The 24323-nt window shown below is 56.0% G+C and overlaps 3 protein-coding genes across 5 annotated transcripts in view; 1 reads left to right on the top strand and 2 right to left on the bottom strand.

Annotated features, from left to right (window-relative positions):
* The window catches only part of MACROH2A2 (macroH2A.2 histone), a 28392-nt gene extending 25676 nt beyond the window's left edge, over positions 1-2716 (top strand). The window contains exon 9 of one of the 2 annotated variants that reach the window (XM_068416547.1): positions 1427-2716. In XM_068416547.1, the coding sequence (XP_068272648.1) occupies positions 1427-1592 (166 nt within the window). In that variant the 3' untranslated portion in view covers positions 1593-2716. The remainder of the gene's footprint in view (positions 1-1426) is intronic. The other variant, XM_068416546.1, reaches the window with a different exon arrangement.
* AIFM2 (AIF family member 2) lies at positions 2533-9585 on the bottom strand. The gene is made up of 8 exons (XM_068416545.1): positions 8942-9585; positions 7918-8033; positions 6405-6524; positions 5900-5992; positions 5483-5591; positions 5118-5270; positions 3854-4054; positions 2533-2981 (listed from the first exon to the last, which is right to left on the bottom strand). The coding sequence occupies exons 1-8, from the start codon at positions 9114-9116 to the stop codon at positions 2827-2829; spliced, it is 1122 nt and encodes a 373-aa protein (XP_068272646.1). The 5' UTR covers positions 9117-9585; the 3' UTR covers positions 2533-2826.
* Positions 9586-16232: 6647 nt separating this feature from the next.
* CHST3 (carbohydrate sulfotransferase 3) lies at positions 16233-23995 on the bottom strand. 2 transcript variants are annotated; one of them, XM_068416692.1, is made up of 3 exons: positions 23905-23995; positions 17616-17830; positions 16233-17463 (listed from the first exon to the last, which is right to left on the bottom strand). In XM_068416692.1, the coding sequence occupies exons 2-3, from the start codon at positions 17750-17752 to the stop codon at positions 16233-16235; spliced, it is 1368 nt and encodes a 455-aa protein (XP_068272793.1). In that variant the 5' UTR covers positions 17753-17830; positions 23905-23995. The 2 variants fall into 2 exon arrangements, with proteins under 2 accessions (XP_068272793.1, XP_068272794.1); XM_068416693.1 differs by lacking the exon at positions 23905-23995 and adding an exon at positions 21174-21248.
* Positions 23996-24323: the final 328 nt, after the last annotated feature.

Below are 24323 nucleotides of genomic sequence, written 5' to 3'. Positions count from 1 at the left end.
TAAGTATAGGTTAGACAAACTTTTTTCGGAAGCAGAAAAGTTATATGTAATCCTGCCTCAGGGGAAGGACATGGGCTAGGTTGTGCTGGCCAATTTTTTTGGCATGGGTCGAACTTCCTCTGGAGCATTATCATGCAGTAGAATCTAAATAGGAGGCATTAACTCAAGAGCAGGCAGCAGAGTTATTCCCAAAGACCCATCTGAAATCTCAGGTGGGTCTTAACTCACCATCAAACAATTCAGTATGTCCCAGTAAAGTCTCATCCAAACTCTCCAAGGTACGTGGCTTCCTCCATGCACATGTAGCAAGCACTGCATCAACGCTCTTCAGTGTTGTGAAAAATCAGCAGAACTATTACAAGCATCGTCAGGCAGCGGAGAAACTCCACCAGGGAATGCAGGAGAGTGTCCTTCCCTCCAGATGTCGGTGGCAGACACACATGTATCGCTTCAGGAAGGGATGCTTTCTAGGTCAAGGAATCTGTTTAGCGTTGGACAAGTAGAACAATGTGGAGACCTTCCTAAGCATGAGCGTACGGCAAGGCAGAGTGTTTCATTAGAAAAGCATCAAGTTCAAACTGTAGAACAGGTCTTGAAATTATGTCCAGTGTTATAGCAGTTGTATTTTTATATAAACAGAGATGCAAAGCAGCTGACCTTCATAGGAACTGTGCTCTTTGTGGTGTGCTCTCAGCCAGTTCCCTTGTAGCACAGAGATGAGGCCGAAGGAACTGTGTTGCAGCTGAATGGTTTTGGGAGTTGAAAAAGCAGTATAAGAATGATTAAGAAGGAAAAAATACTGCTGCCAAGAAACTTGAATCTCAAGGATGTGAGCCAGGTGCCCCAAGAGATGTCAACACTGTTGAAAACTCCACTTACTGTAAAGACTTTTTAGCTTTTCAGGTTGTAGGTTAGAGAATATTACCATCAAAATGAATGAATGAATGCATCTTGGCCCTCATTTGGCTTGGGGTTATAATCTCAATTATTTTCACTGAAGCCTCAAGCAAAGTATTTTTAATGACAGAGTGAGGAAGTCAGCTAAGTAGTTGATGGGGTTTTTTTTTCCAGTTTTCAACTAAAAAAATAATCATCACTTGAACTTTTTAGCCTGCCCAGCATGGCATGGAAAAGTTTAATTCTAAGGGAGAGCATTAAAAAACTTTGTGTGGTTATAAAAAGCAGAAGCAAATTAAACCAGTAACTGTGCCAGCAACGCAACTAATACAGCAGCAGATGAACATTGCTATCAAAACCTTGGGGTTTGCTTCTGGGATTTACACATTGCAGCTCTGCAGCTGGCTCTATCTTACCAGCAGCCTGCAGTTGGTACAGCTATGGCTTGTTCTTCTCAGCATCACGTGTGCATGATGCTTGCACAGATGGCTGACACTCACGTGCTCTGTTTTCTTCCTCTACCTCGCAGAAACTGCTTCCCCAAACAGACGGCAGCCCAGGTGACTCTAAGAGCTATTTCCACCCATTTTGACGGCACCAGCTCTTCCTCCTTGAAGAACATTTACTTTCTGCTCTTCGACAGTGAAAGTATCGGCATCTACGTGCAAGAAATGGCCAAGCTAGACACTAAGTAGCAACGGCAGCCAAATGAAACTTTATTTTTCAACAAACTTGAGTAGCATTAAAAGCATTAGAGGTGGGTTTTATTTTTTCAATGTGATGAGGAGGGGGAGTGGTAGTAGTGTGATGTGTTGTGACTTGATGAAGAGCTGTGACTAGAGATGAGAGGGGTTTAGTCCGATTTCTTCATGCTGTCAGCATCCTCTAGCCATTTATATCACCTGAAGCAATTGAGTTACCATCTCTTTTCAAGAGTTTTAGTGTCCCTTGTTCCTTTAGTTTAGAAGTTTTTAAAGAGTAACCTCATTTTAGATTTGTAGTGATGAATTTTTCACACACACACACTTTAAAGAAAGCTCTTTAAAATGTCCTGCTCCTTTTTCCCCTCCCTTGAGGGCAGATGGTAAACTTCTGCCTCCAGCCCACAGAAAGGGGAAAAGGATTTTAGAAGTGATGCATGAGGAGCTTCTGTTTTGCTTTTAACTCACAATAATCTCTGTAATTACTGGGAGTATTTCATGGTGATTTTGTTCGTTTTATAAGAAAAAATGAAAAAGATGTGTCAAGTCTGGTTATTGTTACAAATCTTACTTTTGCTCTGGAAATTTCTCAGCTTAAAAAAAAGGGGCAGGGAGCGGGGAAAGCAGCAGCATCTGTAAGTAAGTACTTGCTGTATCACACTTAGCATACAACTAACCAGCTCTTCTGGCTGAAATACAGTGCTAAAAGTGACATAATTAAGCTGCTGTGGAGATTTTGACACAAAGCTGCATTATATTCTGTTGAGTTCCAGGATTACCGTAGCCTTAGGCAGGCTTTCCCCAGGCAGTGCTGTGAGCCATTCTTCCTGTATGCTGCAGAGCAGATTCCAGATCTGTAAGAGGCAGGTACTTTTTAGAAGGGCAAGAGTAAGGAAAGCCAGGGAAAAACCCCATAATAAACAAACCACAGAGATTTTGAAACCCACAGTGTTTATTGTTACAAATCAAGGTAAACCAAGTTTGTTGCTCAGAGCTATCTCAACCAGGAAGTAAAAGAAACTGTTTTTTATCATGAGAACTTCTGTGCACTTAATTTGGAAAGTGCTTCCTTCCCCTTTACAGCAAGGCAGGGCACCCCTTTAATGCAGCACGCTGACGGGTGGCTTTAGGAGGTGCTGCAGGAGACAGTATCAGTCTGTCCAAGCAATAAAAGTGCACCCTCACTTCTAGTCGCTGTATTCCTTGCTGGTTTGTTACCGATCCCCTCTTAAGAGGGCATTGTCTGTCCCATCGTCTTCCAGCTCTTGGAGACAAACAGGTCCCGGCTCTTAGCAATGGTCACCAAGAGACGTCCCACATAGTAACCATTGACCTGGCCTACGCCATCATTCCTGCCCATTGAAAGCAGGAATGTTAGTGACCCTGGAAAGAAGAGGTAGAGGTTTAAGTTAAGCAGTTTCAAAGCTAAGTATCATACCTTACTCCATGTAGGTGTTGCATGTCCTTTCCCACCCCCACTGCCCCTCATACCCACATGTACTGCTAAGCACAGGACCCGTGTGCTGCATGACAAGGAAAGAAGCAGGCCCAAGGAGAACTACTCACAACTCTCTACCATCTGCTCTACCTCTTTCATTAATGGGATTGCTGAAGGATTGGGCTGTCGGTGTGCGTGGTGTAGAATGATGCTGTCCTCCCAAGAGGGAGTCCAAGAGGTAGACAACAAAATTTAAGTAGAAAGAAATGTAAATAGACTGGGCAGCCTTTAAAAACCAAACTGCTGTCCAGATATCCTCCATCCACGTGGAGCAGCTTTCAACATTAGTTATGGTAAGTATTTACATCAGTTGCTTATTAATGAGACTCATCACCTAGCTAGATTTTTGAGACTAGATTCTTCAGTTTGTGTTTGTTGTATAGGTTAAGGGGAGAAAGGAGGAGAAAGTCAAGTCATGTCCTTGTTCCTAGGATTCAGCTGGGCAGTAAGCAATGTAAAGAAAAAGGAAACAAGTTTGATGAATAGCAGACAAGCACCAGTAGATTTATCAGGAGGACATCAGTGAAGAAAGGACACATTGCATCTGTAGACTGACACAGGTAATTAACGTCTACAGTGTCCTTGGCAAGAACTAAGACAAAGCTAGAGCTATAAGCTTATGTAGTCAACCCCAGTTATGAGTTCCTTTACCTCTAATCAGTGTCCCATGCAAGTTCTGATATGTACGTGTTAAACAGTGGTTCACTGCAGAAAAGCAGCCCAACAGCTTGGGCCAGGTGCTAGGAGATTACCTTACCTGGTTCGTAGGTTTTAAGAGGCTTATGTGTCAGGCTGTTGATGATATTCGTCACCACGATGTTGGCATGGAGCCCGGCATGGTAGGCCATCTTCGGCTCTTTCACATCTGCACAGTCCCCAATGGCATAGATGTTCTCATAGCCTTCCAGCTGGAGGTGCTTGTTAACTTTCAAAGCACTGTTACTTGCCATTTTGTCCCCTGTTTTGCCAAACAGTAAGTTTTCAGGAGCTTTGTGTTAATCGTTGTGGCCCCAGACCCCAAAATGCTGATGATGTTATCAGACATGTCATTGACATAAAGCGAGGAGTTGGTTTTTCACCCTCTTTTCTACATATCAGGGAAGAGATGCTTTTTGCCTTGCTGTAGTTAATTATTGCAATCTCATGCACAGCATCATCTTTAATATTTCAGTAGAACAACTAATTGGCCGAACGCCCTGTGACACCGGTAGTTCAGCAAGAACGCTGAATGTGCTGAGCCTGTTTTAGCTCAGAACTCAGCCAGCTTATATCTAGGATGAAATCCTGGCCTTGACAGCAGGAGTTACCATCAACTTCTAGGTGTCATCAGAGGGTGGAGCACCTCTCCTATGGAGACAGGCTGAGAGAGTTGGGGCTGTTCAGCCTGGAGAAGAGAAGGCTCTGGGGAGACCTTCTAGCAGCCTTCCAGTATCTGAAGGGGACCTACAGGAAATCGGGAGAGGGGCTTTTTACAAGGGCAAGTAGTGACAGGACGAGGGGGAACAGTTTTAAACTGACAGAGGGGAGATTTAGATTAGTTATTAGGAAGAAATTCTTTCCTGTGAGGGTGGTGAGACACTGGCCCAGGTTGCCCAGAGAAGCTGTGGCTGCCCCCTCCCTGGCAGTGTTCAAGGCCAGGCTGGATGGGGCTTGGAGCAACCTGGTCTAGTGGAAGGTGTCCCTGCCTGTGGCAGGGGGTTGGAACTAGATGATCTTTAAGGTCCCTTCCAACTCAAACCAGTCTGTGATTCTATCTGCCTCATGCTGAACTAGGACACTAAGGTTCCTTGCAGGTATTAGCGGAAGGAGCTGGAGAAAACTGTTGGCCACCGGATCTCTGGTCTGTAAGTTTCCCAAGGTCACATTTCACAGTTAAATATTTAATGTGATGTTAGAGCATTTGCTGTATCATGGAATAACCACTGCAGGTTGTATAAGGTTGATTCCTAACCTCACAGTACTCAAGTACAAGACATTGAAGAACTGTGTTGCTTCTCCCCACCCGGTGGTTTTTCACTTACCAAATGCAGCGGCGTATGCTGAAGAGTTAATCTTTATCCCTGTGCACAGGACCACCATGTCAGCAACCACCTCCGTGCCCTTTTCTGTCCTTACTACCATGTCCTTCTGGAACCGGTTTGGCGTGAGGTCTTCCACATTGCTGACCCTTTCACCTGTTGTGACAGAGAGCCCTGGGTCACTAACCTTTACTAGGCTGCCATTTTCAGCTAGCCCAGGTATATCTAGAGAAGCAGGAATTCAAGGGAGCCATGCTTAGTCAAAAAAAGTCAGAAAGAGGATGTCATAGAGAGATGCTTTGGCTAAAGGGAGAGTAGCTTATAGAGCTTCAGAAGCCAGATCTTCAGAGGCAGCGTTAAGTACGTACTTAATAGGAGGCGCACTCCTTTTCTGAGGAGAATCTCTTTCACCTCCTGACGGACGCTATCTAGCAGCTCCGCATCAGCTAGTGCAATTTTTGAGTGAATGAGGGTGACCTGTTGGGGACAAAACAGCAAACGGGGACACAGGAATGGGACAGGACTCGCCACATGCCGGGCAGAAGAAGCTATAGCTAGCTTCCTTCCACCCTGCTTAATGCCCAAGGAAAGCGAGCCAGCGAAAGGCACCTAGTGCCAACAATTGCTGGTGACAGGCTACAGGGCACACTCAGAAGAGCAGGCAGTAGGAGCAAAGGCTGCCATTGCATGGGAACTCCTCATTTGCAGTAATCTCGGATACCTCCAGCAGGACCATCACAGAACAGTCTCAGAAACAAGAATGAAGTTAATTAATACGCTACTACCTCTTTGGCTGGATACTCTGTTTTGATCTCTGCAGCCATCTCGACTCCAGCAGCACCACCTCCCACTACCAGGATGCGCTCAGATTTCTCAATCTTGAAGTAAAGAGGAAACCCATGTTACAAGAGAAGTGTTAAGTGCAGGAAGTCAGGTACCTTCAGCCTCTCCATGAACAGACCTTTCTGAGATACAGCACTGGCCCAACAGCAATAAACCACCTAGTTTGTTAAGAGGAAACAAAAAAACGAGAACCCCATGCACTCTTCCTAGGTATACTATAACACTGTTGAACATTTCAGGTTTCCCCTTGCGCAGATGTCTGATCTTCCCCTAGGAAGCAGAATGCTAGACAAGCTAGCACGTGCTCCTTGTCCTGGCCTGTCCCTGCAGGCATTGTGGTCTCTTGTTCTTGGACACAGATGGCTCCAGAAACCCATAGTGCTGTCTGGGACAGGGAAGCTGAACAAAGGCAGGCAACGCTTCCTAGGAAATAAGTTGATTCCTCACCTCCTTAACCATGTCTTCGTAGGTCTGGATGGCACTTTCCATGTCAATGACTTTGTTGAACTTCCCAGGGAACGGTCCATCACTGCCCGTTGCAAGAATGAGATGGGAGTAGTGAAGCTCCTGAGAGTGCGGAAGGTGGAATAGGATGTTAGACCTCTTAAAAACAGAGCCTAGAACACAGTTGTTGCCTCCTAGGTGCTGTTCACTCATTCTCCCTCCTCCAGCCCCTGCTGATAACTAGGAAAGTACTTGCCACTGTCAGAAAGTTACTTTAGGAAGAGACCTGGTCTGGGTGACACCAAGTAACTGCCTTCCTCAGGGTCTGAGAGAAGCACCATTCTTCAGGTGAGTTGAGAGCTTTGAAGAAATTGCCATAAGTTTACAGGAAATAACCTGATCTTTATGCCAGACGCTGAAGCTACCATCACAGCTGTCTCCAGAGACTGACTTCGCTCCTTCAGCCTCCTCTCAGCAGAGATAAGATGCTCTGGCTGCAAAGAGTTATCAGAGCTGCTGCCCTTGTTTCTTCCTCCAGTTAGATAAGGATCTGAGCTCCAGAGTTAATTGTTGAGCTTTAAATCCAACACTGAGGATAAAAGCTCATCTGAGCACTAGATGGGGGTGTGGTGTTTACTGCACACCCATGTTCCAACACAGCCAGTTAGCTTGGCCAGGAGGGATGGTGCCATTCAGTGCATGCAGGGAAATACTGTGTCTGTTAGCAAGCTCTTGGGGATGATTAAATGCTACAGTCTTTCCCCACATTGCCTCTTGGTTTTAGAGGAGACACCTGGGGGCCTGCTTCTCTCCAGGGCAGCCCTCCATAGATGTAGGTCATTGGTTTCATTCCTCTCTAACTGCTAGAGTTACAGGGCCAGTATTAAGCATGAGCACTTGTATATCTGCCCACAGAGGGCAGAAGCCATGGGGAAAGCAGTCAGTGCCTTCCCAGAGGGCCTGGGTTATGGCCGGCGTTTCAGCCAAGCTGAGGGTCGCATCCGAACAGGAACCCTGTTGTGCCTGTGAGCTGGAGGGTATTGGATCGGTCAGGGTTCACGTGCTCAGCTGACCTGCGCTGTAGGAGATGCAGGGGTGTTTCTAACAGCTGAACAGCATTCCCAGTCTCATCAAGGGGCAAGGTCTAGTTTGGTTTTCCCAGAGCACAATTCTGTTCTGCACCCCCCCCACCTCCTCTGGCAGAGGAGAACTGTGCTCCCCTTCCCGCTCAGAGGCATGTTTTCTGTGTCCAGCTGCCTTGTGGTCCTGCTCATCTTGTTCTTTCCCCTCCGAGGACTCCAAGCACGGACAGCAGTTTGAAACCTAAATGCCAAGTCACTTCTCCAACCAGACATCACCAATCAAAGCCAACATAGCCTAGATCCGGAGTCCTGCATTCTCGCAGCCACAATGTGGCTGAAGAAAACCCCTGAGGAGGAAAGATTCACCACACACCATTAGCAGGTGATCCCATAAGGCAGCCAAGTTACTTACTGCTAGTTATTGCATCACCCACCTCACCATCACTGAGCAGGACTTGTTGCCTCCCAGGGTCTATGCCAATCACCTTCCCTTGTCGGAAGCTGTCCCCAAAGGTGACAGAGTAGGAGATGAAGGTCTTCTTGGCAAATCCTGCAGTAACAGGAGACAACAGGGAAGACATCTCCCTCTGTGGAGGCTAACAAACCCCTCTTCCCTTCTCCCCTCACGCCATCCTTGCTCAGACAACAGCATTGTATGCGCCTGGGACCACAGGCTGTTATCTCTGCCCAGCAATGAGCTTTGGGACCTTTGCCTCAGATTTGGTGACAAGATCAGCTCCTCGGAGGCCAGGTGACATCTTCGGCTAGATTGCTTTGTCTCTGCTCCCCATACAGAATCTTCTGTACCAGTTTGTTGGTAAGTGCCCCACTGTGGTCCAGGGCATTTCAGGCAGGACGTCAGAGGCTTTTTGTCATGTTACCTGCCTTTCAGACCAAGCTGTTGATATCTTTTTGATGCTTGTTCCCAGCCTCGAACATGAGATTTCCCTGCTAAGTCCCCAGTGGCTGGAGTAATGGGGTTAGCCCAGTTTCCCAAGTGAGATCCTAGACAAGCCTGAGCAGCTCTCCAACGGAATTTTATCATCCAGGGCCTCACTGCTGAGCTGCTTGACATTTCAAGTGCCAGATACAGGAAGACATTCATTCATCCCTTCCAGCTGCTGCTGGTTTTAGCTTAGTCACCTTCTAAACTCTTGAAATAAAAAAAAAAAAAGGACTATCCAAGTAGTTTTTGCTCCATTTTCCCAGCAGACATGCAATTAGCTTAACGTAGGCGGCCTGTGGGTCCTCCCAGAGCCAAGTATTTGTTTTCCAGATGGAAAACATCAGGTCTTTCACCATCACTGGGGCGGAGGAGGTACTTTCAGTACCCAGTTCCTCCTTACTCCCCGAGTACTTCCGACCTGCTGCGGTCACTGGTGGGGAGGGGGGGGTAAGAGATCTCACCTCCCAGGACCCACGCGGGGGGAAGGCGATGGAAAGCAGTTGAGCCCTTACCACTCTCCACGGCGGCGCGGAGGGCAGCGACGTTGTGATGGAAAGCGTCTCTCACGTCCACCAGCACGAAGGGGATGGCCCAGGACTTGAGCAGGCTGGCGGCCGCCGTGCCTCCGAAGCCGCCCCCCACCACCACCACCCGCACGGAGTCGTCCACGGACACGCGGGATCCCATGGCCCAGCCTCCCCGCTGCAGTGGGCGCCGCGTTCCTGCCCACGCTCGCCTCCCACTCGCTCGCCGCCTCTCCCTGCCGCCGCCGCCGTCACAATTGCTGGCTGGTAAAGCTGCTGCAGCCGTAAAGCTGCGGGGAGGAGCTGAGTTTATCAAGGTCTGAGCTCAGCCTCCAGACCTTGGCTCTCCCAGGCAGGGAGGGCAGAGGGCAATGCTTCCTGCCGGGGTGCAGTGTCCGCCCAGGGCAGCACCAGAGTCCCAAGTACGGAGTATTTCCACTTTCGCTTTCCTTACGTTCCCCCTACATACATCCTCCGCGGGAGAAGCGATCTTACGAACCAAGGGCTGTGTTTTAAGGGTGATGGGCAAACACCCAGAGACCACAGGGAGCTGCCCCAGGTCAGCCTGCTGGCTCGGGGACGGCAGCTGCAGCCTGGCAGCAGGTAAGGATGCTGGTGAGGACGCTGGGCGAGACGAGAGGCTCTGCTAATGCTGAGGGTGTGCGATCAGTCCTGCCAGACCTCAGCATTAACGAGCCATGAGCTCATCTTTAAAAAATAAACCCAAACAAAAAAGGAGATGGTTTGGTTTGGTTTTGTTTCGGAAAGTTCACGAACATGGGGCTTTGTCTGTCCACCTTGGCTTGTCCTTTGTCAGCTAGGAATGTCGGTTAAACACACGTGGGTTCAATGCCCCCTCTCGGGGGGCAGCGGGGGGCTGGCAGCACAGGGGTGCCCTGCTCCTGCCCTTGCTGGGACAGTTCATGTTTTGTAGCCCTCGGCGGCTGTGGCTTGGAGGGGCTCGCTGGGAAACCCACAAACGAGCCGAGACTGCAGGCTGGGTGAGCCAGAGGATGGCCGCTCCCTTCCCCAGGAGAAACAGCTCCCTTGGAGAGAGAAATGAAGACGTACCTGCTCCGAGTGGCAGCGGGAAAAGGAGCCCGGAGAGGGCTGTGCAAGAGGGATGGAGGGAAGATGAGCCCAACGTCACCCTGGTGAAGACAGTGGGATGTAAGGAGGAGCGGGGAAGGGCTGAGAAGGTAAGCGAAGGCCCCCGGGGAAGGGGAGCGGGGAGCAGAGAAGGAGGGTTACAGTAAAAAGGACATCCAGATTGTGCCCTTCCGCAGCACGGAAATTACCCCGGAGGCTGTCGGCTCCTGTGGCATTCCAGATAAATATAGCTGCTGGCCATGGGGATAAATATAGCTGCTGTGCACACTGCGGTGTGAGCTGGCAGCGCTGCCCCCCTGCCCCTGCTGTGTGAAGGCTCCTCTGCTCCTCATCCTCCTTCGGCGAACGTGGGCAGGTGCGGGGGGTCCTGAGCAAAACTCCCCCCGACCTCCTGGGTGGGAGATGGACGAAGGGATTCACATCTTTTCCAAGGGCCTGGGCTCAGGGTTGCCAGCAGAGGGGGCAGCCGGCTCGGCCGTGGGGACAGGGGACACGTGTGGCCAAGTCCAGCGTGCGGCACCAGACACCCTCCCCTCCATCACCGGAGGGGCTCGGGGAGCAGGGGAGAAGGGTGACAAAGGGGTTGAAATCACTGGGGATGTTTGTGCTCTGCACAGCCTGGAAGAGAGCTGAGAGAGAGGAGGGATGGAAGGGCCGACAGCAAAGCCGGGAGCGGAGGAAGGTCCTTGGTGGGAAAGCCCATGGCCTCAGCTGAAACAGCCAGGGGCAGGTTTGTGCTTGGTGTTACACAGGGCTTGGCTGGAGGATGCTAAAACTTCCAGTGGGCGGAAAATAATTTTGATTAATGTGGGGAAGTTAAATCCTCCAGAGACACCCGTTCTGGCCAAGAAATCCAGGAGCTATGAATGGCCAGAGGCTGGGAAGTATCCCCAGGGTAACAGCACTCCAGGTCTGCTCCCTGTCCTCTCTCCTGGTACCTGCCTGGGCACCGATGTGTGAGGGGCTCCTGGAATAGCCTGGTGATGGCCGGCGTTGGGAAAGGATAATTCAATGCAGAAATTGTAAAAAACCAAGCCTGCCTCCATTTCTAAAGGGACAGACTCAGCAATCCAAACCTGATTTAAACTCTTCCCTCAAATTACACGGACAGGCGTGCTTCGCACCCGGTGTGTGTGTGAACCCATCCCCTTCCCGGCAGGGTGGTCCTTACCCGCGTAGCTCCCCTGGCATTTCATCCCGCTGGAGCACAGCTGGAGCAAAGACCCAATCCCAGAAGATGGGGAGGCTGAGGATGAATCTTCCCATGTGCCACTGCCCTCTCCACCTTCCCCTGAACCTTTGTGCCCAGCTCTACCTTTTACAGAGGCAGTTTTCAGCTTCTCATACCAGGTGTTTGCATATATTTTACAGCACGTACCCACTGCTGGCAGAAATCGATGACTCCAAGAGTACTCCCCTGTTTTCCCCTATCACATGGAGTTTTCCCCCTTCAGATATATTTGCACCAGCCCTGCCACAAAGAAAAAGATCCTGTTCCTGCCCTAAGACTGCTCACGAGGCAAATATCTTCATCCTGCCTCGAAGACAAAGGCACAGCGTTCCCAGGCATTGCCAGCGGCGCGTTTGGCTGTCCCCTGCTTGCCTTCAACTCCAGACAAAGGCCCTGGTGAGGCCAGCCCTCCGCAGACAATGAGGGCTGTCAGCGGGTGAATCTGGTTGTACACCAGAAGATCAAGGTCACCTTTCAAAAGAAAAAGGGTAAAAAACCTTCTTGGCCGGTGAGTTGGAGATGCCCAAACAAGCAAGGCAAGGTCAGTGGCAAAAAGAAGGCCCAAAGCAAACAGGGCAGGTAAAAGGAGCCTTTGTGAAAACCTCACCCCCAACTCCAGGCCAACAGGAAGAAACCCCGAATGCTCGAAACTGTGGTCGGAAGGAGCTTTCTGCCTGCAGGTGCGTGCCCAGCGTTGGCCAATATGTTGTTTGGATGATATTTCTCCAGCCAGCTGTGAGCAGAGGGCTGCAGTAAGAGCTGGTCAGCTTCAGAGAGGGTTTTGTCTTTTGCTGGTGTCCTGTATGGCAGAGGGACATGGGGAGGCTGGGGGCAGCAATGGCCCTGCCCTGGCTTCCTCCGGGCTCCCTGGCCGTGTCATCGCGCCTGCCCCATGGACCGTGGGCTCCCTGCGGGGTGGCAGGGAGGAGGCGTAGGGAAGGGGCTCTGCGGGATGCTCCTGCCCCACCTCTGTGGCTCCGAGACGCCATGCAGGTGGCATGGCTATATACCCATCTCTGCGGCCTCCCCACAGGGGGTTTAATCCGACACCAGCCAGAGCTAACAGACACCCCTCTGAGCGTGATTAATCAAAGGATGGGTGCAAGGGTGCTGCCTGAGAACACCTTCGGATGCCCCAAGAGCCCAGCCTGGAGGCCCCCATCCCTCCCGGCCAAGCTTGAGCTGCCAGAGGGGTCCTGTCTGTCACCCCACTGACAATGTCTCTGCTGTAAAACCAAAGGAGACTTGTCCCCCAATTCAGACCAGTTCCTGGCTGCTTTTAAACACCAACACTGGCTATTTTATACCTTATAAATAAAATTTACTTTTAGCAAAAATCAACAAAGTCCCATTTTGTTTATTCTCTTCCCCAACAAACCTCTTTTTTCATTTCCAGTTTTTCAGTGACATCAGCTTGAGAAGACGAGCCGCTGGCCACTTCCAGTAAGCCACAGCACCAAAGTCACCTTGTTTTGGCGAGGCTGGACCAGCCAGTTACGTGTATTTATAGGCAGCACCTCGGTACGTGCCAGGCCATAAATCGGTGGCAGATGCCACCCAGAAAAAAAGAGATGCAGGAAAATCCCAATGCAGGTTTGGGGGAACCGAAGAGAGAGAAAGAAGAGCGTTGACCCCCAAATTGTGGGGAGTTCCCCCCCTTTCCCCCTAGATTTCATTACAGTGAAAGCACAGAGTATAATAAAACGGTGTCCTTAAAAAAATCAGTCTCACAGACAGGCAGCCTTTGTCCGAAGGTGTAATTACAGGATAAACATGGGATGCAGACCAAGAAATGCGGTCTGGGTCAGGCACACAGTCTCTTAAAAAAACACAACAGAAAACAAGGCTGTCATTTAACGCTGAAATGTCCACGTGTGCTGCAGCCCCCGGGTCCCCTGCGAAGCCGTAGCCGTGCGGGGCTGGGCGAGGGCAGGCGATTGCTCGGGCGATGGGTTTCCCTCCAGCCCCAGTGCAGAAATCCCATCTGACAGCGCTGCGAGGGGACACGGGGGGATTAGCTCGTCCGATCCCATTAAATGGAGCTGGAGCAAGCGAGGAGAAGGGGATGGGGGGGGGTCAGGGCAGCCGGCGGAGCAGCCACGACTTCTGGCGTTTGGGACAAACCTCGTGCCAAGGTGGAAAAAGGCCTTTTTATGCATTTCAGCACGGCCCCAGCGAGCCCCGAGTGTCCCCGAAACAGCAGGACGTCCCTGCCGTCCAAAGTCAAGTCTGGATTCGGCTGGCGGAGGGAAGCGTTAACCAAGAGGAGCCCACAGAGAGGGGAACAGCGCGGGCACAACTCGCTAAAGCTCTCACTGGTGCTACATCGTCTCGTGCCACCTGTGATAACCCCGAGGAGATGCAGCCTTTGGCTGGTGGCCCTGTCCTGCGGGACACGTGTCCCCTCGCTGCTCTGGGCTACTTGCAGAAAATGTCTCTCAGGTGACAACAAGCATCACCACACGGTGTCCAAATTTCCCCCAAATTACAGCTGTGGTGGGGTGAGCCAGCTGCAGGCACTGATTGCCCAGGGTTATTGGAGGGGCGGGGGCACCCTTGGGCTGGGAGGGGTTGTTTGTTTGCTTGTTTTAAGGCAAGCCTGAGCCTTTTGGGGGCTGTTTTGTTTCTGAAAGCTTGAATCCCTTGAAAAGAGGATGGGTTTTTTTGGCATCGGTGTGGATGGAGGAAGAGGGGAGCTGTATCTGCTGTGGCCCCTGCTGCTGGCTTCCAGCGTGGCCTATCTGAGCACAGGTATGTCCTTGCTCTGAGGCGTTGCCTCTTGCTGTGGCTTTCCCAGTATGTGCTTTTTCTCCCAAATCCACGCCTTTCCTCCTCTAGAAAAGCACCAGGACAGGGCCTGGCAGTGGCCAGAGCAGGAGGTGCAGGGGGACAAGCCTCCCCTGGTCAGTGCAGGGTGAATTTGGCTGTTTTGGTCTCAAAAGAATCCCTTGTGGCTTCCCAATGCGTCTGGCACTGCGTGGGAGTCATGTCTGTGTGGGTTTAATGGGAGCAATTAGGCTCTGTGGAAATCTGCATGGGTCGGGGGCGCGTTTCCTTTCTGTCCTGTGACGTTTTTGATGGGAAGCTGGAGGGTGGCCAGGAAGAAATGCTCGTGCTTAGCTCGACATGATAAGCTGGAGCCAGCCGGGGCTGAGGCTGCGCAAGTGACAACGGGGGGCTCTCGCCGTCCCCCTTGGCCTTAGCTCAGCCCAGTCCCCCCTTTCCTCGCTGCTTGCTTTGTATTCCCCTTTATCTGTCCCTCCTTGCCCCCTAAACTCTCGCTATTTACCCCTCGTGCTGTTTTGCAAAGCAACAACGAATTTAAACTTGATTTGCTTTGCAAAAGCTAACCTAATGGGTACTTTTGCAGCAGCGCAGGAGAGGCATTTGCCCATCACCGTTGCCCCGGGTCTGTCCCTCTTTTGCACCCTCTCCCCAGCCGCCTGGCATCAAGCACCCCAAATTCACACCCTGAGGCCAGATGCGAGGCGGCCCTGCTCGGAAAACCTCCCCAGGTAGCCTGGGCGGGCGCCCAGGGCTCCGGCGTGGCTGCTCCCTGCCGGCCGGCCCCGCGCTCCTCAATGCCGCCTCTGTTCTCCTCCTTGGGGCAAAAACGTGGCTTTTGTGAGCTCGGCCGGACCCCTGGCGCGTTCCTCCCCTCCGCCCGCACAAACGCAGCCCAGCTGTGGCCAGATGCCGCCTGAGTTTACCGACTTATTTTTGCTCTTGGCCAACAGCTCGGGCTGGGGAGAGGTGACGTGGACCCGGCTGGCTTCTCCCTCGGGTGACCGCCGTAACCCAAAATACGTGGGGGATAAAAGGACGTGTTGAAAACGGGCGTTTTAATAGATTAAAGGTGGCTCAGCGCCAGGGTATTGCTGGGTGAATGTGAGCACGTGGCAAACACCCCAAACCCCCCTGTGCCTCTCCCAGGCATCGGTCGCCCACCGCTGCTGCTGGCAAGTGATTCTGGGGCGCTCTGGCAAGTGTTTCTGGGGACACACAGGAATACCAAGGAGGCAGGAGATGCTTTGGACTCTGTGCTGGTGTATTTTTGTGTTTAATTAAGTCCCGACCGTCTCCCGGCGGGTGCCGAGGTTCGCGGTCGCTCCCGCGTGGGGTGGGTGCAGCCCCGGCACCGGCCGCCTTCTGCTGGGGGTCTGGGGGGGGTCATAGCCCGTTGGTCCCCGGGGGGCTCCCGGGATCTTGCGTGGTGGGCTCCGGCCGAAACCTGCCCTCCGCCATCTCGGCTCGGTGTGTCTCTGTTTCTTCACGGTGCGTTGTGCTGCTCTGAATTTTTGGGCTCAGCTCCTTGACCCGCCTCCCCCTCTTTTTCATATAATAAATAAATAAATTTGACCCTGGTATGCAAATACACAGGAAAAAAGAGAAAAAAAAAAACAAAACAAACCCCCCAAACCAACTCTGAAGAGCACCAAACCACAAAGTCACTTCATTTCATTGCAGCCCAAGTGTGGCCAGGGCTCTGCAGGCAACTCCTGCCCCGGCACACCTCTGGGGCAGCTCCCAGTCTGTGCTGGTGTGTGAAGGCACTAAACCAGTAAGGCCTCTGGGGTCTGGGTGCTTGATGGCACCACGGGGGTCTTGTCCTAGCCAGGGAAGGTGGCAAAGCGGAGGTGCTTGGTCCTGTCGCCCTCTGCTCGCCCTCACCCTCCTCTTCCTCGGTGTGGCCCCAGTGCCGAACCTACCACCTCTCACCCTTGTGATTTCCCTGTTCCTGGGGAAATGGTGTAATTCGGGCTCTGCAGGACCCCGGGGTCGGCTCTGCCAGGACGCTCCGGTTCCTGGGGCTGCCGATTTCCACCCAGCAGCAGCGAGGAGCATCTCCAGGAGCAGGGACCCCCGGGTCTCCTCCGGGCCGGCCGGGAGCGCAGCCACAGCCCCTCGTTCCCCCCCCGCTGCCATCCCCCCGTGCCGTTACGTGACCCAGGAGGGCTGTGCCTCCTCGAGCAGGCTGAAGGAGCGGTTAGCCAGCGCGGCGGGGCTGCCGGCCAGCTTGTAGCCGAAGAGGCGCATGGCCGGGGCGCAGGCGTCCTGCACCACCTGCGCCAGCTTGAAGGGGATGCTGAACCGCCACTTCTCGAACTGCTCCGAGGAGTTTTTGCGGGTGGAGTAGACGCCGCTGCCGTCGCGGGACGCCTGCGTGTTCTTGTCGATCCATTCCTCCACCTGAGGGGTGAGGGGGAGCCCGGCGAAGCGGTACATCTCCTCGGCCTTCTGCAAGGGAGCCCGCGCCACGTCCTCGTAGCGTACCAGCATGTAACGGCCCCGCAGCCAGCCCGGCCGCCGCAGCCCCAGCTCGGCCGACAGACGGATGCTCTCGCAGTTCCCCCGCAGCCGTTGCACCTCTTCCTCGTGGAGGGGAGCCTCCCCTTCGGACGCCCACTTCTTCCAGGTCTCGTACTTGCCGGAGAAGGCCACCATGCGCGAGGCCAGGACAGCTCGGGGGTCTCGTACCAGCTGGATGATGCGCACGTCCAGCCGAGGGTCCTCCACCAGCGGCTGCAGGAACTCCAGCTGCCGGATGCGCACCGTCTTCAGGGCCACGTGCTGCTTGCGGCGGCACGCCTCGGCGGCCAGGGTGATGTTGAGGGGGCCGCAGCGGCGGTTCTTGCAGTGGTACTTCTCGAAGACCTTCTTGGCGTTGGGCGTGCAGACCGGCTCCTCGCAGAGCGAGCGGCTCGAGCCCCGCCGGAACATGAAGGGCGTCAGGTGGCCCTCGGGAGCCGGCGAGATGAAGCTCTCCAAGATGTAGAGGTCACAAAGGAGAAGCTGCTTGAGGACATCCCGGTAGACCAGGGCCGAGCCCACCGCATTGGCTCCCCCCGGCTCGAAGGTCACCGTTCTCTCGATGTGCCAGAGGGGCTCGAAGAGGTAGAAGATGCTGCCTTGCTGGTTGAAGAACTCCCCCACAAAGGAGGAGCCGGTGCGGGTGGTGGCCATCAGCAGGACGTGCCGCCGTGGCCCGGGGTCCCCGTCACCCACCAGCTGCAGGGTGATGTTGCGCAGGTGGGATCTCAGCTGGGAGAAGGCGGCATCCAGCTCTCGCAGTGAGGCCAGCGAGCCGTTCTCGGCCGGCGCCGGGCTGGCCTCCGTGCCGTTGGCCTCTGCCAGTGCCTGTGGGGACTGCTTCAGCTTGTCCGACACCCTGCGGGGAGACCCAGCCCAGCCTGGAGGAGAGCGGGACCACCCCTGCGTCCCGGCGGGGTGTTTTGGGGGGCTCCCGCTGCACAGGAGCTCGCGACGTGGGGGAGAGGAAGGGTTAAACGCGTGGGGTGGCCTTAGGTACCTGCTCCCTACCTGGAGATGAAGTTGTTCTCCTTCTCGATGATGACGAGGCCGATGATGAAGACCAGCAGGACGGCATACTTGCTCCTCATCTTCAGGCAGTGCAGCAGCTCACAGAAATCCTGGGGCAAAGCGCGTCGGATCTCCATGGAGGGGGGGCACGCACGTGTCCCCCCCGCCTGCCGGGGAGGGCTCCTGGGCTAGCCGCCTGGCATCCTCTGCCCTGCCTGCGGGGAGAAGGAGGGTCAGCACAGCGGTGGCCGTGGGCAGCTGACCCTTCCCACGAGGTACCACCAACAAGATCTCGACAAGAGCAGTAAAAAGAGGGGGGGCTCCTCCATCCTGCTCCCATCCTGCCCATGAGGAGCAGCTGCCCGAAGCCCCCGTGGGCTCTTCCCCCTCCTTCCCAAAATACATCTGCCCGCCAGGACCCCTTCCCGCGCCCCTGCCAGCCCCGAAACCCAATCCCCGCCGCCCCGACAGCTGCCTGCTCCCCGCTGGCCAAAAACCTGCTGCCGGCAGCGAGGGGACCCCCGGGCGCGAGAGCAGCTCCTCATCCCCATCCCCCGGGCATCGTGGCTCCTGGCTGTGGGAAAGGGCTGCTTTTGGGGAGGGCTGTAGGGCCCCGGCGTGGGGCTGCGTGGCTTCCGCCTTCCCGGCACGGCAGCGGTGGCTGCTCGGCCACAGAAACGAAACCAAGAGGGTTTCTAGGTACGATGGCGGGCCGGAAAATGCTGCTGCTGTTGCCAGTCCGACTCGGGGTGTAAAATGCTCCTTGGGGCTTTTTCAAGAAAGAAAAAAAAAAAAAAAAAAAACAAAAGAGGAAAAAACCCAAATAATGGTGTGGCCGCTCGATGCAGGATGCAAAACCCGCTGGGAGACTCAGCATCCCCCCACAGCCGCCCTCCTCCTCCTCCCAGCGCCAGGGCGATGGCAGGAGCCCCTGTGAGTTGCACCAAACCCACGTTCCCAATGGTTACGTGGTGGAGATTTTGGGGGACCGAAGCAGGTTCGGGACCCCAGGGCAGGTCCCCAGCACGTGCCACGGGTGCAAACGGACACGCGTCGGGCTCGCCGGTGCCTGCTACCTGGTTCGTGTCCCCGCCGGCCGGCCGCGTGGGTGACGCTGATTGCTCGCCCCGCTTTCTTGGCCAGACTCGCGGTGACTCAGGGAAAGTCTATTTAGCTTTGGTTTGGCTCCTGCCGGCGTGACCCTGGCAGCCCGTCCCACCTCTGCTTTCAGGGGTGAAGCCTGGCAGACCCCTGTCCTTTGGGGGACCCCTGGGGTTTGCCGGTGGGGAGATGCCCCGGCCGAGCTGGGGTGCCCGCAGCCCTCGGCGGGGTGGGGAGCGGGGAAGCCCTGCCAGGCGTTGCGTCACGCTCAAACCTCCTTGGTGCCCTCTGGGGCCAAAACGTGCATTTTTTGGTGCATTTTTTGGTGTTGCTCGCTGTGTGCCCCTCCCGCTGGGAAGGGGGGACAGCCTTGGGAGCGGGGGGCTGTGCCCCATGGTCCACCCTCTCTGTGCGTGGACCAGGAGTTTCCCAGCTTGAGTAAACCACTCTGCTCTAGGGGCTTGGCTTTGAGCCATCCTCTTCCCAGCAAAGGCTGCTAAAAAGAGACACCCGCTCCCACGCACCCGGGAAACTGGAGCTTCAGTGGGACGCGGGGACCCCAGAGAGCCCTGGCGGCTCCCGAGTCCCCCTGGCTCCCCCCCCCCCCGCAGCGAGCAGCACCGACGTCCCCCCGCACGTGTACGTGTGTGTGTTTAACACCCCTGTTAGTTCAGTTTGTCAGCGCGCCGCTCCTCGGGGACAGGCCAGCAGCCCGGGCAGGTGCCTTTCGCCACCCCGAGTCCCCCCTCCTCGGTCCCGCTCGGTGCCCCCGCGATGACAGGACTTGTCGGAGTATTTGAGCAACCGAGAGAAGAAATAACATACACAAAGCCCTCGGCGCGTGGCCTCGTCTCCCAGCGGAGCCGCTGGCTTTGCTGCTGCAAAGGACTTTAGGGTTTGTGGCATCCCGGGGAGCGGCGGCGGCGGTGGTCTGCAGCCCTGCCCTTGCCTCCCCGCTGCAGGGGACCGTCCCCTCGCTGCCCAGAGCATGTACCCCTGGGAAAGCCAGCCTGGAGTTTTCCCCCCTCTAATGTCCCCAGACCACAAAGGATGCAGGAATTATTCGCAGGGATGACACAGAGAGCGCTGGCGAAAACCCTGATTCACAGGCCCGGGGCAGACATAATTCGTTAATAAACACCCGGCTGCAAATGGGCCTGGGGCCCTTGTAGGGCTGAGCTGTGGGGCTGGGGGACGCACACGGGGTGACCCGGCGAGGTTGGCTGGGGCTGCTCGGCATCCTCAAGCTCTTCCTCTCTGGGGCCCGTGAGGCGCAGCCCGGCCGGGGCTGTGAGCGAGCCACAAGCGTCCCTTTGTGCGTGGGAACAGAGGGGCTCTGTGCTCCCCTCCGGCCGCCCGCGGGGGCTCGGGAGGCACAGGAGGGCACGGGGAGAGACAACGGGATGCTGCTGCCACCAGCGCCTGCTCCCAGGGGATGCCAGTGCGAGCAGGCAGACGGACAGACAGACGTCATCTCCACCCGTGGCAGGCAGCGGCCGGCCAACGCTCTCTTACAGTGGAGTAATTTCCACCAGCACTAAACTGAGACACCCCGGAAGGCGGCACACACAGCTCGGGGGAACTCCCCTGGAGCTGCTCCCTGCCTTTTCCCATCCCTCAGGATGGAAATGCTCTGGGATGGCTTCAATTCCCATTGTCGAGATGATAAAGAGCTTTGGGGTTTTCCCAGCTGAGGCAAAGGGGCTTTTTCTTTTGAGTGGTGGTGGGTTTTGTTCCCATGCAAAGCGAGTTAACCCTGCCACAGCAAGAAGGACGGATGGAGGGAAGGATCTGGAGGTGCCAAATTATCCAAGTCTGCTGTAGCGCTGGCTGGTCGGAGGGATGCTCGCACAGTGATGGAGGTGGGATGAGAAGAGAAGCTCAGTGGAGAGAGGGAAGGGATGCCCTCGCCACCCTTCCGCAGGGCGTTTCGCCTGCCCCAGGAGAGAGGAGCTGGGGGGTTTCGGCCTCCGCAGGCAGAGAGCGGGGAAAGGAGGGTCTCACATGAAGCCTTGGGGCTTTCGGCTGCCCCAAACACCTACCGGGTGGGATCCAGGAACGGAAAGACGCCTGCGGGCTGGCAGGGGAAGCCAGCTGGAGGTGCGACTGGATGAAGTCACATTTTCCTCCGGTGACTCAACAGGCAAGGACTGAGCTCCCTGATGAGGAACAGCGGCGAAGCACCTATTGGAAGCTCCCTCCCTGCCTGAGATCCCTCTCTCCATCCAGCCCCTGTGTGTCCCTGCCCGGCTCCTGGGAGAGAGGAGCCCACTGGAGACCTGAGCTCGCTGCCCCTGGACTAATTCCCTCCACGACGCTTTGCTTCATCAGATTAACAGCGGCAACGCAAGCCAGCAAAACACAGAGGTGGAACAACAAAGAGATAAGGCGCCTGGGCTTATCTGCTCTCCCCGCTGCCCTTTGTCTGCAACCTGGGGGGGAAAAAATAAAACCCACCCTGAGCTCCCTCCGTATTTACTCCATCAACTGTTTCCGCTCCCGCCTTCCTCCCAAGGCCGGCCTTGGGAAATGCGCCGCCGACGCTTCCCCCTCTGCTCTCGTCTCCCAGCGATTTCCAGCCTGCCCCTGGCTCTTCTCCAAGGCATGGCACAAGCGCGGCACCGCTTCGGTTTGCTCCCCTGGCGCAGCTAAGGAGGCTGCCCGGGCAGGTATTTTTTTGCTTAAAAACATGTGTATTCAAGCTAAAAAAAGGGGGAAAAAAAAACCAGTCACCTCCTACGATGTTTATAAAGTTGCTTAGAATAGCCCCAGGCCTCGTCAAATTGAAGCCTGGAAGCTGCCCAGTGGAGGAGAAAGTTGGGAAGGCGAAGTCCTGGCTCAGGCAGGGACAGAGTGCCAGTGTCTGGGGCAGCCCCAGCCTGTCCCGCCACCACACAGAGAAACCCCGGCGTGAGGACGGGAAGGGCCGAGGCACTGCCACCCTGCTCGGGCAACCCCCTGGGGACACAGACAGGGGTTTGCTCCTCCATGTGTTCTATCCCTCAAGTTAAGGCGAGAGCCAAGCTTGCTTCTCCTCCCCTCGTTCCCTTCCCGGCTCTGCCTCTCGGTCCTTCAACCAGCCTCTGCTCTCCTCTTAACTGGCCCCGGGAGCTGAAGCGTGCAGGTGAGGGTGGAGATGGGGGGTTATGCTCAGGAACAGCAGCAGCGGGTGTTGGTACAAACAAGCACTGCTTAAATGACTTGTTTTTCATCGCACGTGCTCGCAAACTCCAGGTGCACGAGGTCGTCTTCTGCCCGCGATTTATTATCCCTGTGGGGAGGCACGCTGAGCTCTGGGATGACCCAGATGAGCTGTCCTTGCTCCTCGTGTCCCAAAAAGCGCTGCCCAGAAGGGATTTAGAGGCTGGCGTCGGGCACAGTAATGCTGGTGACAGGACCAGCCCAGGCTTCGTGGCCAGGACAGAGCGGTCTTTGCTCTCCCTCACCTTGGGTGGTGTCCAAAGAGAGGTGTTTTCTCCTGACCCAGGAGAGCGGAGAGCTGCTGGTGCCACCTGAGTGAATGCGGTGGGACTTTCAGAGACATCAGTGCTGGGCATGGCAGGTAAAATCATGCGTCTGCAGGTGTGCCAGGCTGCCTTACCCTGGTTTGATCCAGACCAGGAGCCAGTGGGGACCAGCTAAGGTGGCTAACAAGCCTATAACCTCGAAGCCAACTTGCTGGCAACCACAGATGCTGGTGGGGTGGGTTTTGCAGCATCATCTGCAGCAAAGGTGTGCGACCAAACGCGCCAACCTCGGGCAGCGAGGGGGTCTGGAGAGCAGACCACCAAGATGGGTGAGAGGACAGGCTGGCTCCGCTTGCTCAGCACCAGCGGCACGACGCTGGCCGCTGCGTGTGCCATCGCCCCTCGGCCATACTGGGAACCGCAAATGCCCGTCCCTGCTTCAATGAGCCCTTTCTCTGGGGCGCAGGGCCCGCGGTCCCTCCCACCGCCCCGTGCTCCTTCTCCCCGCCACTCCATGCTAGCCTGGAAGCTCCTCCACCAAACCCACCCCAAAAATCAGGGACACCACTCGCTCTTTGCCCTGCTCTGCTCCCCTTTCACCCCGAGACAAGCGTCTGTAGCCCTCTGGGGACCTCGGGGAGGGATTGGTGGTGAGAGATGTTCACTGGGGGAACAGTGAATCCCTGCTGCCCCTGGGACCATGCAGACCGCGCCCAGGTCCTGGCAGCACAGGGAGACCAGGGGTGTGAAAACGAGTCCTGTGCTGCAGCAGCTCTGTAGATGGGGGAAAATCACCCTGTCCTGGTGTGGTGTTGTGAATTGTTGATGGTGGAAAAAGAGACGCTTTCCCCTGGGGACCGAAGCCAGGCTCGGGTCCCGCGGTGCAGAGGCAGCTGGGTGCAGGCAGATCCCCCAAACGTGGTGCTGGGTGGGGACGGTGCCCGGGGTGGCCCTTTCCCCCCAAGGTAACCCCATGCCAGCCAGGTCCCGTCTGGGTGCCCGGGGCCATTAGGGTGCTGGTGCCCCAGCTCCAGCAGAAAAGCCGCTGGCTGGGCAGGAGCCGGCCGAGGGCCTGGGTGCCCCAGCAGCCCCGGGGCAGGAGGGGAAAGGGTGAGGACAACTTTTCCCTGGTAGGGGCTGACAGGCCGGATGATGCAACTCCGGGATGGTTGTGAGAAAGTCTCCTTTTCCCGACCCAGCCGCGCTCCGCTCCGGACGGAAGCTCCGCGTTGCAGCTGCAGAGCTCGCCCTTACTTCAAATATTATTTTTTTTCCTCTATTTCTTTTTTTTTTTCTCCCGTGAAAGAAAGCGACGGGCACTCGTGTGCCGAGAGGAGCTTCCCTCCGCCCAGGCAGGGCGCTGGGATGGGCAGGCACCGCTGCGGGAGCGGGCGGGCCGGGGGGTCCCCGCACCGAGACAAAGGAGCGGCCGAGGCCGGAGGGAGCACAAAGGCGCCGGCGGAGCCCGGGGCCGCCCCCGCGGGGGGATGCGGCCGCGGAGCCCCCGGGCCCGGCCCCGCTCCCCCTGCCCCGGAGGAGGGGAGGCGGGGGGGGGGGGGGGTCGGGGCGGTGGCCCCTCCTCGCACGCCCAACTTCCCGCAACTCCCCTCGGCGCCGGGAGGGAAAGGCCCGACCCCCGCCGCCAGCCACCCCCCCTCGCCCCGGGGCTGCCGCTGCCCACCGCCCCCGGCCCCACCGCCCCCGGCCCCCGCCGCACCTACCTCCGCGGGGCGAGCTCGGCCGGTCCTGCCGTGCGGGAGGAGGGAGGGCAGCGGGTCCCCTGCTTTTCTTCACGGCGCTGTCATCCTCCCTCCCTCCCCTCTTCCCTCCCTCCCTCCTTCCTTCCTTCCTTCCTCCCTCCCGGGGCGGTGGTGGCGGGGGGAGCGGTCCCGGCGCCTGGACGCGGGTCCCGGGGCGGAGCCGGGCAGGGTCCCCGGGCCAGCCTCCCCGCTGCCTGGCCCGACGTGCCGGGGCTGGAAACCGGGCGTCGCCGGCCCCAGCCCTGCGATCGCCCCGGGCTGGAAGGGGCCGCCTGGGCGCTGGCTGGGAGAAATGGGGGGCCGGGAGCCCCGGGAGTGCACAGACACCCCGGGGAAGTGTCCCAGCAGTGTCATCTCCCGGGCATCCTGGGGTGATTCAG

Source organism: Nyctibius grandis, chromosome 20 (assembly GCF_013368605.1).
Source record: "Nyctibius grandis isolate bNycGra1 chromosome 20, bNycGra1.pri, whole genome shotgun sequence".
NCBI lineage: Eukaryota > Metazoa > Chordata > Aves > Nyctibiiformes > Nyctibiidae > Nyctibius > Nyctibius grandis.
Note: the sequence above shows the minus strand (reverse complement) of the source record. Positions and strands in the feature narration are given on the sequence as shown.